The sequence below is a fragment of the Prunus mume genome, linkage group LG2, assembly GCF_029339155.1.
Source record: "Prunus mume cultivar Tortuosa linkage group LG2, ASM2933915v1, whole genome shotgun sequence".
NCBI lineage: Eukaryota > Viridiplantae > Streptophyta > Magnoliopsida > Rosales > Rosaceae > Prunus > Prunus mume.
In genome coordinates this window covers 11,148,917-11,162,014 of record NC_142699.1, presented here as the reverse complement: position 1 = coordinate 11,162,014, position 13,098 = coordinate 11,148,917, and the positions used below count along the sequence as shown (strand labels likewise).

The 13,098-nt window shown below is 38.3% G+C and overlaps 1 protein-coding gene and 1 pseudogene across 2 annotated transcripts; one reads left to right on the top strand and one right to left on the bottom strand.

Moving 5' to 3' along the window:
- The first annotated feature begins 478 nt into the window (after positions 1 to 478).
- On the top strand, positions 479 to 3,263 carry LOC103320351 (subtilisin-like protease SBT3 pseudogene; annotated as a pseudogene). Its single transcript, XR_016123779.1, has one exon. The product of XR_016123779.1 is annotated as a subtilisin-like protease SBT3 pseudogene (transcript).
- A 6,668-nt stretch (positions 3,264 to 9,931) lies between these two features.
- HSFB4 (heat shock transcription factor B4) lies at positions 9,932 to 11,652 on the bottom strand. Its single transcript, XM_008222020.2, has 2 exons — positions 11,267 to 11,652; positions 9,932 to 11,157 (listed from the first exon to the last, which is right to left on the bottom strand). Exons 1-2 carry the CDS (start codon positions 11,513 to 11,515, stop codon positions 10,237 to 10,239), a joined length of 1,170 nt encoding a protein of 389 aa, XP_008220242.1. The 5' UTR covers positions 11,516 to 11,652; the 3' UTR covers positions 9,932 to 10,236.
- Between the last annotated feature and the right edge of the window lie 1,446 nt (positions 11,653 to 13,098).

Below are 13,098 nucleotides of genomic sequence, written 5' to 3'. Positions count from 1 at the left end.
AGGAAATTTCTCCTTTTTTTTTTTTTTTTTTTAAGTGATAGGAACATGATGGGTTCACTCTATTTTTGTTAATCATACTGATATTTACGTCCACTTGCTGCCTTACGCATGCGGTGGTTACCCAATTCACCATATTCCCCCTGTTTTTGCGGGCGGTCCATCCATATAATGATGATGCAGTCATAGAGCAGCCAGCAAGCAACCAAAGAGCAATGCTAACTGGGTCTACTCGCATTAACTTGTAGACTAGTGATCTTATGTTCGAACCCTCATGATACTTTAGTAGCATATGAATGAGAAAACCCCCTCCCTTTAGCGCATCAACATAAAAAACAACCGCAGAGCATCATCAAGATGGCCTTGCCAAACGAAGGATCCTGATCTAGTGACTGAAATGTTAAGGATCACAATGATTAGAATCCGTAAGTTAGGGGAATGTGTATATTTTGAAGTCAAGCCATCCATTATCCATCAAATCCATAAATGTATGGACAATTGGGGCATCAATCATGTATGGAGATGATGAGATCAAGGGTCCCCTACAAATTATAAGATACCAAATGGACAAGTTGGAATAAATCAGATGGTGGTGAGGAATATCTTGATTGGTTCCCATGCTCCTTAAAACTCTCTATAAAAATTAAGAACTGTACAAATTCAATATCGTGTTCTGAATTTTCTCTTCCTCCGTCCCTTGTGCTCAATTTCAATGGCTATTGGTCATCATGGTCGCTTGTGTTTTTGGCTTTCCATTGCCATTATCTCTACCACTTTGGCTCAACCCAACAATTATATCATCCACATGGACTCAACCATGATGCCAAAAGCCTTTGCTGATCACCATTCATGGTACTTGGCCACAGTAATCTCTGCACTGAGCAAGTTTAGGCCAAACACCACCACAACCTCCTCTTCTTCTGCCCTCTCCTCTAAACTTATTTACAGTTATACTCATGTCATAACTGGGTTCAGTGCAAGTCTCTCTCTTTCTGAGCTCGAGGCCTTAAAAACCTCTCCAGGCTACATTTCTTCAGTCAAAGACTTGCCAGTAAAACCAGACACAACTCACTCCTCTCAGTTTCTTGGCCTCAGTTACAAATCTGGAGCTTGGCCGGTTGCAGATTATGGCAAAGATGTCATAATTGGAGTGGTGGACACTGGTGTTTGGCCAGAAAGTGAGAGCTTTAGTGACGATGGAATGTCAGAAATCCCACCAAGATGGAAAGGTGAATGTGAGAGCGGCACCCAATTCAACTCCTCTTTGTGCAACAAAAAGTTGATTGGGGCAAGGTTCTTTAACAAAGGGCTCATTGCGCAGAACCCCAACTTGACCATTTCTGTGAATTCAACAAGGGACACAGATGGGCATGGGACCCACACCTCATCCACAGCAGCTGGAAATTATGTGCCCGGGGCATCTTATTTTGGTTATGCACCGGGCACAGCTAGTGGCATGGCTCCGAAGGCTCACGTGGCCATGTACAAGGCTCTTTGGGAAGAGGGCGCTTTGTCTTCTGATATAATTGCTGCCATTGAGCAAGCGATTATAGACGGTGTGGATGTTTTGTCCTTGTCATTTGGGCTTAATGGGGTTGCTTTGTATGAGGACCCTGTTGCCATAGCCACATTTTCAGCCTTGGAGAAAGGTGTCTTTGTGTCCACATCTGCAGGAAATGAGGGCCCTTTCTTTGGCACCTTGCACAATGGCATCCCATGGGTTCTCACCGTTGCCGCCGGCACAATCGACCGTGATTTTGAAGGAACTGCGCATTTTGGCAACGGAGGCTCCGTCACGGGGTCTACTCTTTTTCCGGGGAATTCATCTTCAACCCAATTCCCAATTGTTTTCCTTGATGCATGTGACAGTTTAAAAAAATTGAAACAGGTGGGGAAGAAGATAGTTGTGTGCCAGGACAGAAATGATTCGTTAGGCAAACAAGTTTATAATGTTAACAACGCAACTGTTGCCGGAGGCCTTTTTATTACCAACAACAATGACTTGGAGCTGTTCCTCCAAAGCTCATTTCCCACAATCTTTCTCAGTCCAAAGGAAGGCGAAGCGATCAAAGATTACATCAACAGCAACTCTCAGCCAACAGCAAGCTTGGAATTTCAAAAGACACTTCTTGGTGCCAAACCAGCACCAGTTACAACAAGCTACACCTCTAGAGGGCCATCCCCCAGCTTCCCATTTACCCTGAAGCCAGACATTCTGGCTCCAGGGTCATTAATCCTAGCTGCATGGCCTCAAAATAACACAATAGCCGTGGTGAACAAAGAAAACTTGTTTGGTAATTTTAATCTATTGTCGGGGACATCCATGGCGTGCCCTCATGCAGCCGGTCTAGCCGCTCTTCTAAAAGCTGCATATCCAAAATGGAGCCCTGCTGCTATTAGATCGGCCATGATGACGACATCAGACACATTGGATAACACTCTCAGCCCCATTAAAGACATTGGTGATGGTTACCAGCCAGCCAGTCCTCTAGCCATGGGAGCAGGTCATGTCAATCCCAACAAAGCCCTCGACCCGGGGCTCATATACGACGTGGACATAGAAGATTACATAAATCTCCTTTGTGCACTGAACTACACCAACAAGCAAATCCAAACCATCACCAAATCAGCCTCGAACAATTGCTCAACTCCTTCCTTGGATCTTAACTATCCTTCTTTCATTGCATTCTTCAACACAAACGATTCGAAGCCGGATGTACAAACCACTCAAGAATTCCGGAGGACAGTGACCTACATAGGAAAGGGACAGTCGACCTACGTTGCAAGCGTTACACCCTTAAAAGGGTTTGAGGTTGCAGTGGTTCCAAACACATTGAAGTTCAAGAAGGAGGGTGAGAAGCTGAGCTTTGTGCTGATTATAAAAGGTCCAAGACGAACGAAGGAGACTATGTCTTTTGGCTATCTAACTTGGGCGGAGAGTGGAGGTGAACATGTGGTGAGAAGCCCCGTCGTGGCCACAAACCTCAGCTCAGAGACGGTGTCGCGGCAGAGCTAACTTGCATGCTCTAGCAAGCATGGGATCATTCCCCTTTGCTATAAATAAATTAAAGTTTATAGTTTATAAATCACATCAGGATCAAGCTAGCTAACAGCACGTTGGTGTTGTTGTTACTCAAATTAAAGCTGGCAGCCAGCAATTTAAGATTGTTGGGAAAGGTTTTGTGTGGTTGATAGTCGATGGTAAGCAGCTTTGTTTAATCATACATGATTAACGTACCATATTGGAACTTGGAAGACATTATTTAGAGATTGTCGTATTGATAAAAATAAAAATAAAAATAAACAGCTCAACTTTATTTGTTTATTTTGGCCAGACACACTATTTAAATGATTAATCATCTAAAAATTAACGTGAATAAGGTTACATGATTATTATCCACAGGACTTGGACAAAAAGTTGTCCTTTTATATAATTCAACAATTATTATCAGTACAACTTACAAAAACAAAATTACATAAATTAGCTACAGTGTCTTTGGGTCCGTCTCCATCACATCCCTATAGATCTCTACCGTTAAAATCGGTGCTTCATGAGCTTCTAGTAGTGTTTACTTGGAATTTTAAAAAAATTCATTTTTCGCAATTAAAAATAGGTCGATGAAAGTGAAATACTACTAAACCAAAGACTAATTAATTAGTAAAAGCATGCATAAGTCTGTATAAACATGTGAAGCTGCCTTTAGCAAAAGGCAGAAGGATAATGTTGGATTGGAAGTGGGTGAAGAATAGAACCTCTTTTTAACATCAAAATTTTTTATTTGAAATGACATGAAAATCATTATGACACCCTTGTATCTTTTCTGGATAACATTTTACTTCGGGTAGATTTTTTTTTTAACCCCTTTTTTTCCCATCTAAAGTTGGGGAAATTTTCAGCCAGGAGGAATATGTAAGTCGTCTGTCATATTAATTCCAGGCTGGGAAATGACTTTTTTTCACTTTTCTTTTTTCAGGGAGTGTTTCCAATAATTGGAGTTGGAACTTGGAAGCAAAGAAAAGATGGGAATGAGAAAGTGACACGACCCATTAGCAACAAGCAAACTCACATGGGATGGGAGTGGGGATTGTCCCAATTTATCTTCATATATCTTTTCTATCTTTTCTTCACTTCGGCTATATATTTACCGCACTATAATTAAAATTGCAGGCTGCGTGAACAAAATTGAACTTTTCAAACCCTTATGAATACATAAGATTTAGTGGATGCATACAAGGGATTTGTAGCTCAAGTCATTAATTAAGATCTCAGTTATCTCTTCACTCGATGTTCTAAGTTTGATTCCCACTTTCTCATAATATTGCTCGTATCAAAAAGATTTGTGGACATAATTCAACGATCGATAGCTTAGCTGTCATATAAATTAAACTGAAAATATAGCCATGCATTTTGCGAACTGGTGGCGACTCAATTTTCAACTGCATCAAATATTTAGAAGGGTTGTTTTTCTTTTTGGAACTTGCCAGGCACCTCTTTTTTGATTGAACAGTTGTAGCTCCATGAAATGCATGCAGTGCTCCAAAGTCATGAAAAAGAGTGCAGCAAATCGAGCCACTATTATTATTATGTAAGAATATGTGGATATCTCTATGGATTTGGATCAGGGGAATCTGTCATGCCGGACAGAATATCCAATCAAATGGCCTATAATGTCCTGAAAATTTCCTTCGCGTTTTTGGGTCCACAAAATTGCATGAGAAAACAAAACCTCTCACAGCTGCGTAGTACTAATACATTTTAAAAGTCTGGAACTTTTGATCCATCATTTTTGTCAGTTATGGCGATAAGTCTCTGCAACCTCTTCCCAAAATTTTAAATTCCAATTAAGTCAACATGATGATCGAACCATATCTCACATCCTGTGGCTGCCCGTTGAAAATGGAAACATGAATGGGCCATGATTTCAAGGACATGTTAGAACGGATGAATGTTGCAATAATGGAGTAATTCAAATATCAGTACAATTATCGCTAGTATAAAATTAAATTTTTAAAAAATATCTTAGTATAAATTACAAATAAAATGAGAAATTATATAATAATACGGAATATGGTCATGTGTTATATCTTGTACACGTGTTATAATATTAGTGAACGATATAGTTTATTTTCTCCCTTTTAAGGAATAGTATCAATAAATATCCACTTATAACACGTGTACAAGAAATACCATATTATCGTACTACCGTAATATTCTATAATTACTCAACAAAAACAATTTTGAAATTTTGCAGTACTTAAATATTTTAACATGGATTTTTTTTGTATCCTTTTTTCACGTATGTTTTGGGGGCTCTGGAAGGAAACCAACCAAGCCAGCATTAATGATTTAGCCCATTGGCAAGTTCATTCAGCCCATGGGTCAAACTCAACCCACATTTATTATTTGGACCTGTTGAACTGGCATGCCCAACAACAACGCGTAGCGGATTGTACAGCCCACGGGCTTTTCTTTTCCTTTCAATTCTGGTCTTAAAATCCTTTGTGGCCTAACATGGTGTGATGTTTTGCCACATTTAAAGATTATCTCTACAAAAATGATATCATTTGATCATTCAATTGAGTTATTGAAATTTTAGTACTTTCTTACTGTGTTCATTGATTTTGTAGGACACAATTGGATGTCAAACAGTTTCAAATTGTCTAATTTTTGTAAGGATGATCTATAAATGAAGACCTAAAAATAGATGGTTTTGATCATTAAAAAACAAATAAAATTATTTGAGGTGTGCTATGGATTGTATTTCACTAATCCAAACCGTCTATTTTGTAGATACTCATTCAAATATCATCTCTACAAAAATCACTTGAATCCGATATCATTTGACCACTCAATTGAATTATTGAAATTTTAGTACTTTCTTTGTTCATTGATTTTGTAAGACACAATTGGATGTCGAAACGATTTCGATTTGTCTAATTTTTTGTAAGGATGATCTATGAATGAAGACCAATCAAATAAAATTATTTGAGGATCCTTTGTATATATATATATATATATATATTTGTGATACAAGCGATGCAATATTGGGGGGAAGGGAATGAATTGAACCTAAGAACTCGAGTGCAAGAGTAAATACTCTTATGATGTGTTTACTAATCAGGAATTGAATTCCACCTACGGAGGATTCCAACATTTACTTTACATCAATGAATTGAAAAGTAGGTGGGCCCACACAAAATTAAGAATTGAATTCCTGATTTTGGAGGAATTCAATTCTTGGGTGGGAGGTGGTATTCTAATTCTTGGAAAACGAACCCATTAAGAATTCATCTTTTTTACCCATTATATCCTCACACAATTTTTAAAATTCTAAATTTGTCATTTACTTTAACCTAACAACGAGGACATTTTAGTACTTAGTAACACTCCTACCTCAATTTCATATGATTTAGTAAACAACTTCAATATGAATCCAAAATCTAACTCCACTCAATCCATATAGTTTAGTAAACAACTTCAATAGGAATCCATCTAATTCTCCTTAATTATTCATCCTCAATTCAATTCCTCTTCATTCAATTACAGATTAGTAAACATGTCATTAATCACTTGAGCTACAAGGACATGATGTTTTGTAATCTTTAACACACTTCTTCTCTCAAAAAAATCATATTTACTTAAACTCATTTTTTACCCCAAAAAATAAGAAGGAAAAAAAAAACTCACACTCCACCTTGCTATCCCAAAAAAGAAAGAACTACAACAAAATACAAACATTCTATTTTTGGTACTAAAACACTTTTCTATTAGTTGAAGGCACCAAAACACACCCGAAAGGCCCAGGCCTTTATGGGCCTTCTCATTTTTCGAGCTGGATTGGGCCGAGGTTTCAAAGCAATCAACTCGAGCATAAGTGGGCTTTTCGGGCCGGGGCACCTATTGCTTTTTGTTATTATTTTATTTTATATTTTGTCTTATTTCCATTCTAAACATTGAAGTAAATGTCTTGTCTTTTTACTTTAATTTATTTTTATATTACTTCATTTACTTAAGTTTACAATGTAAATAAGGAAGTACCCCCTGTTTGGATTCAATAAATAATACTAGAAAATCAAATTCCCAACAAATCAAAAAATGAAAATCCAGTTTAGTATAAGATAAAGTTTATACATATATTGATACCTTAATAAGTCAATGTATACTTTGTATTAAAATCTCATAAAATCGTGTTTGATTATTTAAGTTGTAAGGAATATAACGACCAAAAATATCATTGAAAACATTAGTATTTCAAAAGTTTATTTTTCATACTTATTCAAATTTTGATTAAAACTGTTTTTCAAGTATGATATGTAGTAATATATAAAAAAATTAAAGTAAAAAAATAAGACATTTACTTAAATGTTTAGAATGGAAATAAGGTAATATAAGGGGAAACAGAAAACAACAAGGCAATAAGCGGACTTACTCGGATCGAGCCAAACCAAGTCATGGGTAGGCCTTGTCAGGTCGGGCCGAAGACGGCCTGAAGGGTTCAAAACCTAAGCCCAAGTCTTACCCAACCTTAGAACGGACTGGGCTAAATGGACCTAATCATCAGGTCGGACCAAATTTTAATCCATCAAACTTGATGACCCCTAAATGCATCTCTCTATTTTAGGAAAGTTATTTTGATTCCTTTTTTTCCCTCTTATGCATGTTGGATAGGTAAAATTTTAGAGGTAAATTTGAAATTCATAAATTTGAGGATTTCTAAATATCATTCATTTTGAGAAACTGAGGACTTGGAAATGAAGTCTACAAAAAGCAAAAAGAAGGGGATCCTTATATGAAAATTAAGGAATAACAATGATATGAAAATACTTTCATACAAAGGGAGAAAGTTTAGGATTTGGTGAAATAAAACAAACAAACAAACAAACAAAATTAAGAAAAAGAAAAGTACTGCAATTTACACCACATATAAAAAGACAATCTTTCTTTGTTATGCTTACTATAGCCTTTAATTTTATTTTTCTTCATTATTTGACTACCCTTTCGACATGAACACGCACATATAAAAAGAGTTCCGATTTTATATTTGAAAACACGATAAAGCATTTATAAAAGAAGAAAATGATGAATCTATCAAAGTATTATTCTATATTTGATCTTTTTATGTTCTATATATAGTGCCGAAAAAGAAATCTACTTTAAAGTGGTTTAGGTTCCCCCTAACACACAGCACCTCCTACCAATACAATTCTTGCAATCGTCTCGTGTGTACTTGTTAATTTGCCAATAAAATATCACACTATTATTTTCTTCACTTGTGAAAAAAGTGTGACATACCAAAAGAGAGAGGAAGAAAAATGTCAACAAAGTGTATGCAAAAAAGACTTCAAACGTAGCAACATTTTCCTTTTTGCCCTTTTTAAGCTTTCAAGAACACCCAACCCAATGGCCAATTTCGTGGTCCAATAAATCCCTCAAATTCCTTAAAGCATCTTTTACCCGGGTGATCCGTATCCACTTTTGCAGCCCATCACCCCCCTTTACTCTTTAAGCCTCTTACTATTGGACCAAAAGCATGCTACTGAAAACTTCTATTTCTTCTTCTATTCTATACGCACGTGACACACAGCACGTTCATATTTCCAGTCACGTGCGACGACCGATAAAGGACAACAGCTTAGAAGGGGGCATAATGGTGGTGACTTGTGTCAATCTAGGGTTAGGGTTTTTATTTTTGCTATAAGACGAAAACTAAAAACCAAAACCATTTTACAAGTGCGACAAAGATATTCTACTTCTGATTGATTCTATATTAATTTCTCCTCACTTAACTTTTCCAGACTCTTGAAATAGATCTCCATCTCGCACACTCACACAGTTTTTAATGGTCCCAAATTGCGAATACATTAACAAACGAAGGGTCAAAAAAAGGCCATACGTGTAGCCTGTGGGTTCGGAAATTATGTTTGGTCAAACTTTTATCAAGGCCAAAGAACAGAAGGGGTGAGAGAGAGAGAGAGAGGAGCATGCAATAAATGAAAGAAGGGGAAGGAGAAAGATATAGAAGGGAAGATTCAAAGAAGGGTTTGAAGAAGTTGAAGAGAGAGATACTTAAAGTGGGAAAAGGCAAAGGTTTCTGGTCCAAAGAAGAAGAAGAAGAAGAAGAAGAAGCATAGAAGCATTGATAGAAGCATTGATAGAAACATTTCAAACCCACATTTTTCAGTCAGTTTCTCTAACATTTCGCTTTCATCGAAAACCCCACTTCTTTTTTTTGGTTGTTTGTTTTCATTTTCTTTTTTACTACAACAACACGTCTGTATTTGTATGTTTGTATGTATTTGTTTTTTCCTGCGTGAGCACTGACAGTTTCATGGAAACGAGAAATAGAGATTATAACCTTGATCCAACGACATGATGGCTTTCTTTTCAGTAAATCATAGTATACTTTCTTCTTTCACAATTATAGAGTGCGAGTGAGGACTGATGAGAGATAATAATAATAATTATTACACTGATCATAGTTTGATTTTGAACAACGAATTGTCATGCTGTGTCTGTCAACTGCTTTTTCATTTTTAACCATTATTTACTTACCCTTCATTTTCCTCCTCCTTCTTTTTTTTTTTTTTTTTTTCTTTTTTTTTAAGCCAAGTATTTTAAGGGTCACAGACTCACAGTTGTACGTATGACCCATTAATGGATGGGCTAATCAGAGAAAGCCCTAGAGAAAATTGTCAATGAACCAGACTGTATATCCTCAGCCTTTCTTTCAATGGCAAGAAGCTATCAATACCCTCTCTATCTCTCTCTCTCTCTCTCTCTCTCTCTCTGAGTCTGAGGCATTAATGTAACTGAAACATTCTGGGATAAAGCTCAGAAACTGCAGAGAAGAAGAAGAAGAAAGAAAGGAGAAAAAAGAGATGCGATAATCGAGATCAGTAATAAATTGCACCACCTGAATATCAAGAGATCAGCTAAAACAAAAACATGGCCATTTTTAACTTCAACTTCAAATTTAACATCTTCACTAAAGTTATATATACAGATCAGAGTAGTAGTAGCCGTCGATCACAAACACCCAAACGCACGCACACACATAATACTTTTGATCATCAACAATATCGATCATCTGACTCCATCCCATCAGACCCAAAATACAATCAACCAAGAAAAACTAGAAGGAAAAAAATGTAAAATATCAAAAAGATATAACCTTTCAAAGTTTTGAATGTGGGATTTGATGAGTGAGGAGGAAAGCAAACTAATAATAAGTAGCTCAGCTAACATGCGGAGGGAGGCATGAGATGGAGACCTAAGTCATCTTTTTCCAAAATCAGACGAGCCTTGCTGGCCTCCATCATGCTGGTCCCATGGTTCGAGCCATACTCCTCCGGGTGCAACCGCTTCTTCGAGTGAAGCAGCGGCACCCCAAACAGCTTGGTATTTTTGCACCCATTGCTACTGGGTTGTTGCTGGTCTTCAAGAATAGTCACTGAGCTGCTCTTGGACGTGGTGTTGCTCGGGCTGGAAGAGTTCATAACATGATGGTGGATCGTCGTAGACATGTGAGGGGTTTGCTTAGCATTTGTAGCAGGAGCTGGATAGTACCCAAGAAGCTGGTTGAAATTACTAGGCTTAGTAGCAGTAGCAGCTGGAGCCATGGAATTCGGAGGAGGGTTAGAGAGAAGCAAAGAAGAAGGGTAGGAATTGCTTGGAGCCACAGGCTTGACATGGTTCTGAACAAAGTAGATGATGTCGTTGTAGAGTTTTCTCATGTGGGCTAGCTCTGACATCAGCACGGAGTTGCTCCGCCGCAGCCTCTCATTGTCCTCCGCCAAGCCCGTCACCGACGCATTATTAATATTCATAAAATTATTATTGTTGTTGTTGTGATTGTTAATACCTCCGGTTGGGGATGGGAGAGGTGGTGAGTCCGAGTCACACCAGTTGGGCGGCTCGTCCGAGTCGGAGGGGGAGATGCTGCCACTACTCGGGAAGGGGAAGAAGCTCGGATGATGGTGGCCGTTGATGCCGAGTGGCGAATGCGGGTTGTGGTGGTGGTGGTGGTGGTGGTGGCTGAAACCCACCTGATGAGGCTGAGCTGTCTTTCTTCTATGGATCTCACAGAGCAAATGCTTCTCTCCTTTCTTGAAGAACTCGTTCGCAAACTCCCATCTGTCCGGTACAATCTTCCTAAAACCCTAGAAACCCCAATAACAACAAAACGACTCCGTCAGTGAAAATCAAATAAAACACAGGAACAAAACCAAAAAAAATTGTGTGATGAATTTTATGTATGTTATCACGTACGTAGGTGTTGAGCTGGCGGACGAAGCTGGAGAAGTTGTTGTGCTTGAAGTAGTTGGGGAGGAGGTCCCTGGCGAACTCGGGAGGGCGCCAAACGACGAAGGTGGCGTCGTCCTCTCCCCACGAGACGATGTGGTCGGTGGCTGGATCATCCACGAGCTGGTACGTTTTGGTCAGGAAGGGAGCCGGCACCGACTTGTGCGAGTCCAGGGAAAGCAATATGCCCTCACAATTGTCCATCATGAGAGCCATTGATTTGACAAGAGAAAGAGATCTGAGCTCAGAAGAAGAAATGGAGCTTCTTGTGAGAGAGAGAGTGAGAGAGAGAGAATGAATGTTTGTGTGAGAAAGTTGGGGGATAAAAATGTTGGAGAAAAAGGGGTGGTTTGTGGTGTACTAGTAGTAGCTAGTAGTGTGTTGTGTTTATTTGTTTATTTGTTTTTGTTTCTGTGTTTTTTTTTTTTTGGTTTTTTTAATGAAATAAACTGGGGATATGATATGATATATGATAATATTAAAATTTTGTTTCCCTCCTCGGTTATGTAGTGAGAGAGAATATGTGTCTGTCTGTCTAGGACTGTGAAATAAGGGCCTTTCAAGACAAACCCGTGACCTCTTCTTTCTTTCTCTCTCTCTCTCTCTCTCTCTCTCTCACATACATACTGTCTTTTGTACTGACAATCGATCCCGCGCACACCCACTTAAAAATCACGCACAGGAGGAGGATGGTGCAGTGTCTGTGTACCCTCCCGTCCCATTGTGTGTTGTGAAATGACCATGGTGCCCCTCCCTCCACCTTCCTCTTTTTTTTTCCTTTCATTTATTGATTTTTGTACTCAATAGACACAGTAAAAAACTTGGTCTGGTTGGTTACTTAGAAGCTATACATGTCTATAATTCCTTTTCCTTTTGCTAGGCCTGGACCTGTTTAGAGCCGCCTGTGGTATATACAGTTGTGCAGCTTCTGCTACTGAGCTTCTTCTGCTTCTGAGCTTGTGCTTTGATGTTAGTGGTTTTGTACCATCCCATTTAATGCAACCCAGCCCTCGACAAATAGCATAGCTTTGCATGTAAATGTACAGATCATGTCTAATCATATATTTCGACAAGTGATGTTTTCAGTGTAACCCAAAAGTATGCCCTAAAAAAATAAACTGGGAATATTATGTATTAATTACTCGTGAAACGCTAGGGTATATATGTTGTTCGAAAAAATGCATGGTTATTTGAAGAGAATCTTGGAGGAGAAGCCTAGAAGGGTATGTTGGTCAAAGGAAACATTATATTATTAGTTGGGTTGAGGGCAATGTGAAAAGAAAAAAAAGATTGGAAGAAGAAAGGAAAGGTTTGGGTTGGGGTTCACGTCAAACGAGTGTCCTCTTTTCGATTTGTAAGTTAGCTTTTGTTGTTTATTAAGTCTGAGGCACCAAACCAAAAACACAGTCTCCAATTTCTAATCCCCCATCATTTTCTACTTCTACTATTACTTACTTACTTGTATCTCTCTCCTCTCTCTCTCTAGAGTGCTGGAAGATATAAGGTAAAGGATACATCGAACTACGTGATGGGATTTAAAGCCTGTTTCTTTCTTCTTCATGACGACATTTTCTTCTCCTTCTTCTTCTTCTATTTGGCTTGCTTCTCTCTCTCTCTCTCTCTCTCTCTACCTTTCTTTCTTCTTCTTCTTCTTCTTCTTCTGCTTCTTTTTTTTTTTTTTTTTTTTGGCTGCCCATAATATTCCAATCTTCAATATACCATCAGGGCTAAAGAGACCTAGACATGCTCTATCTGGCCACTACAACCTTTACTCACTAGCTTACAATTCTTCTACCTCT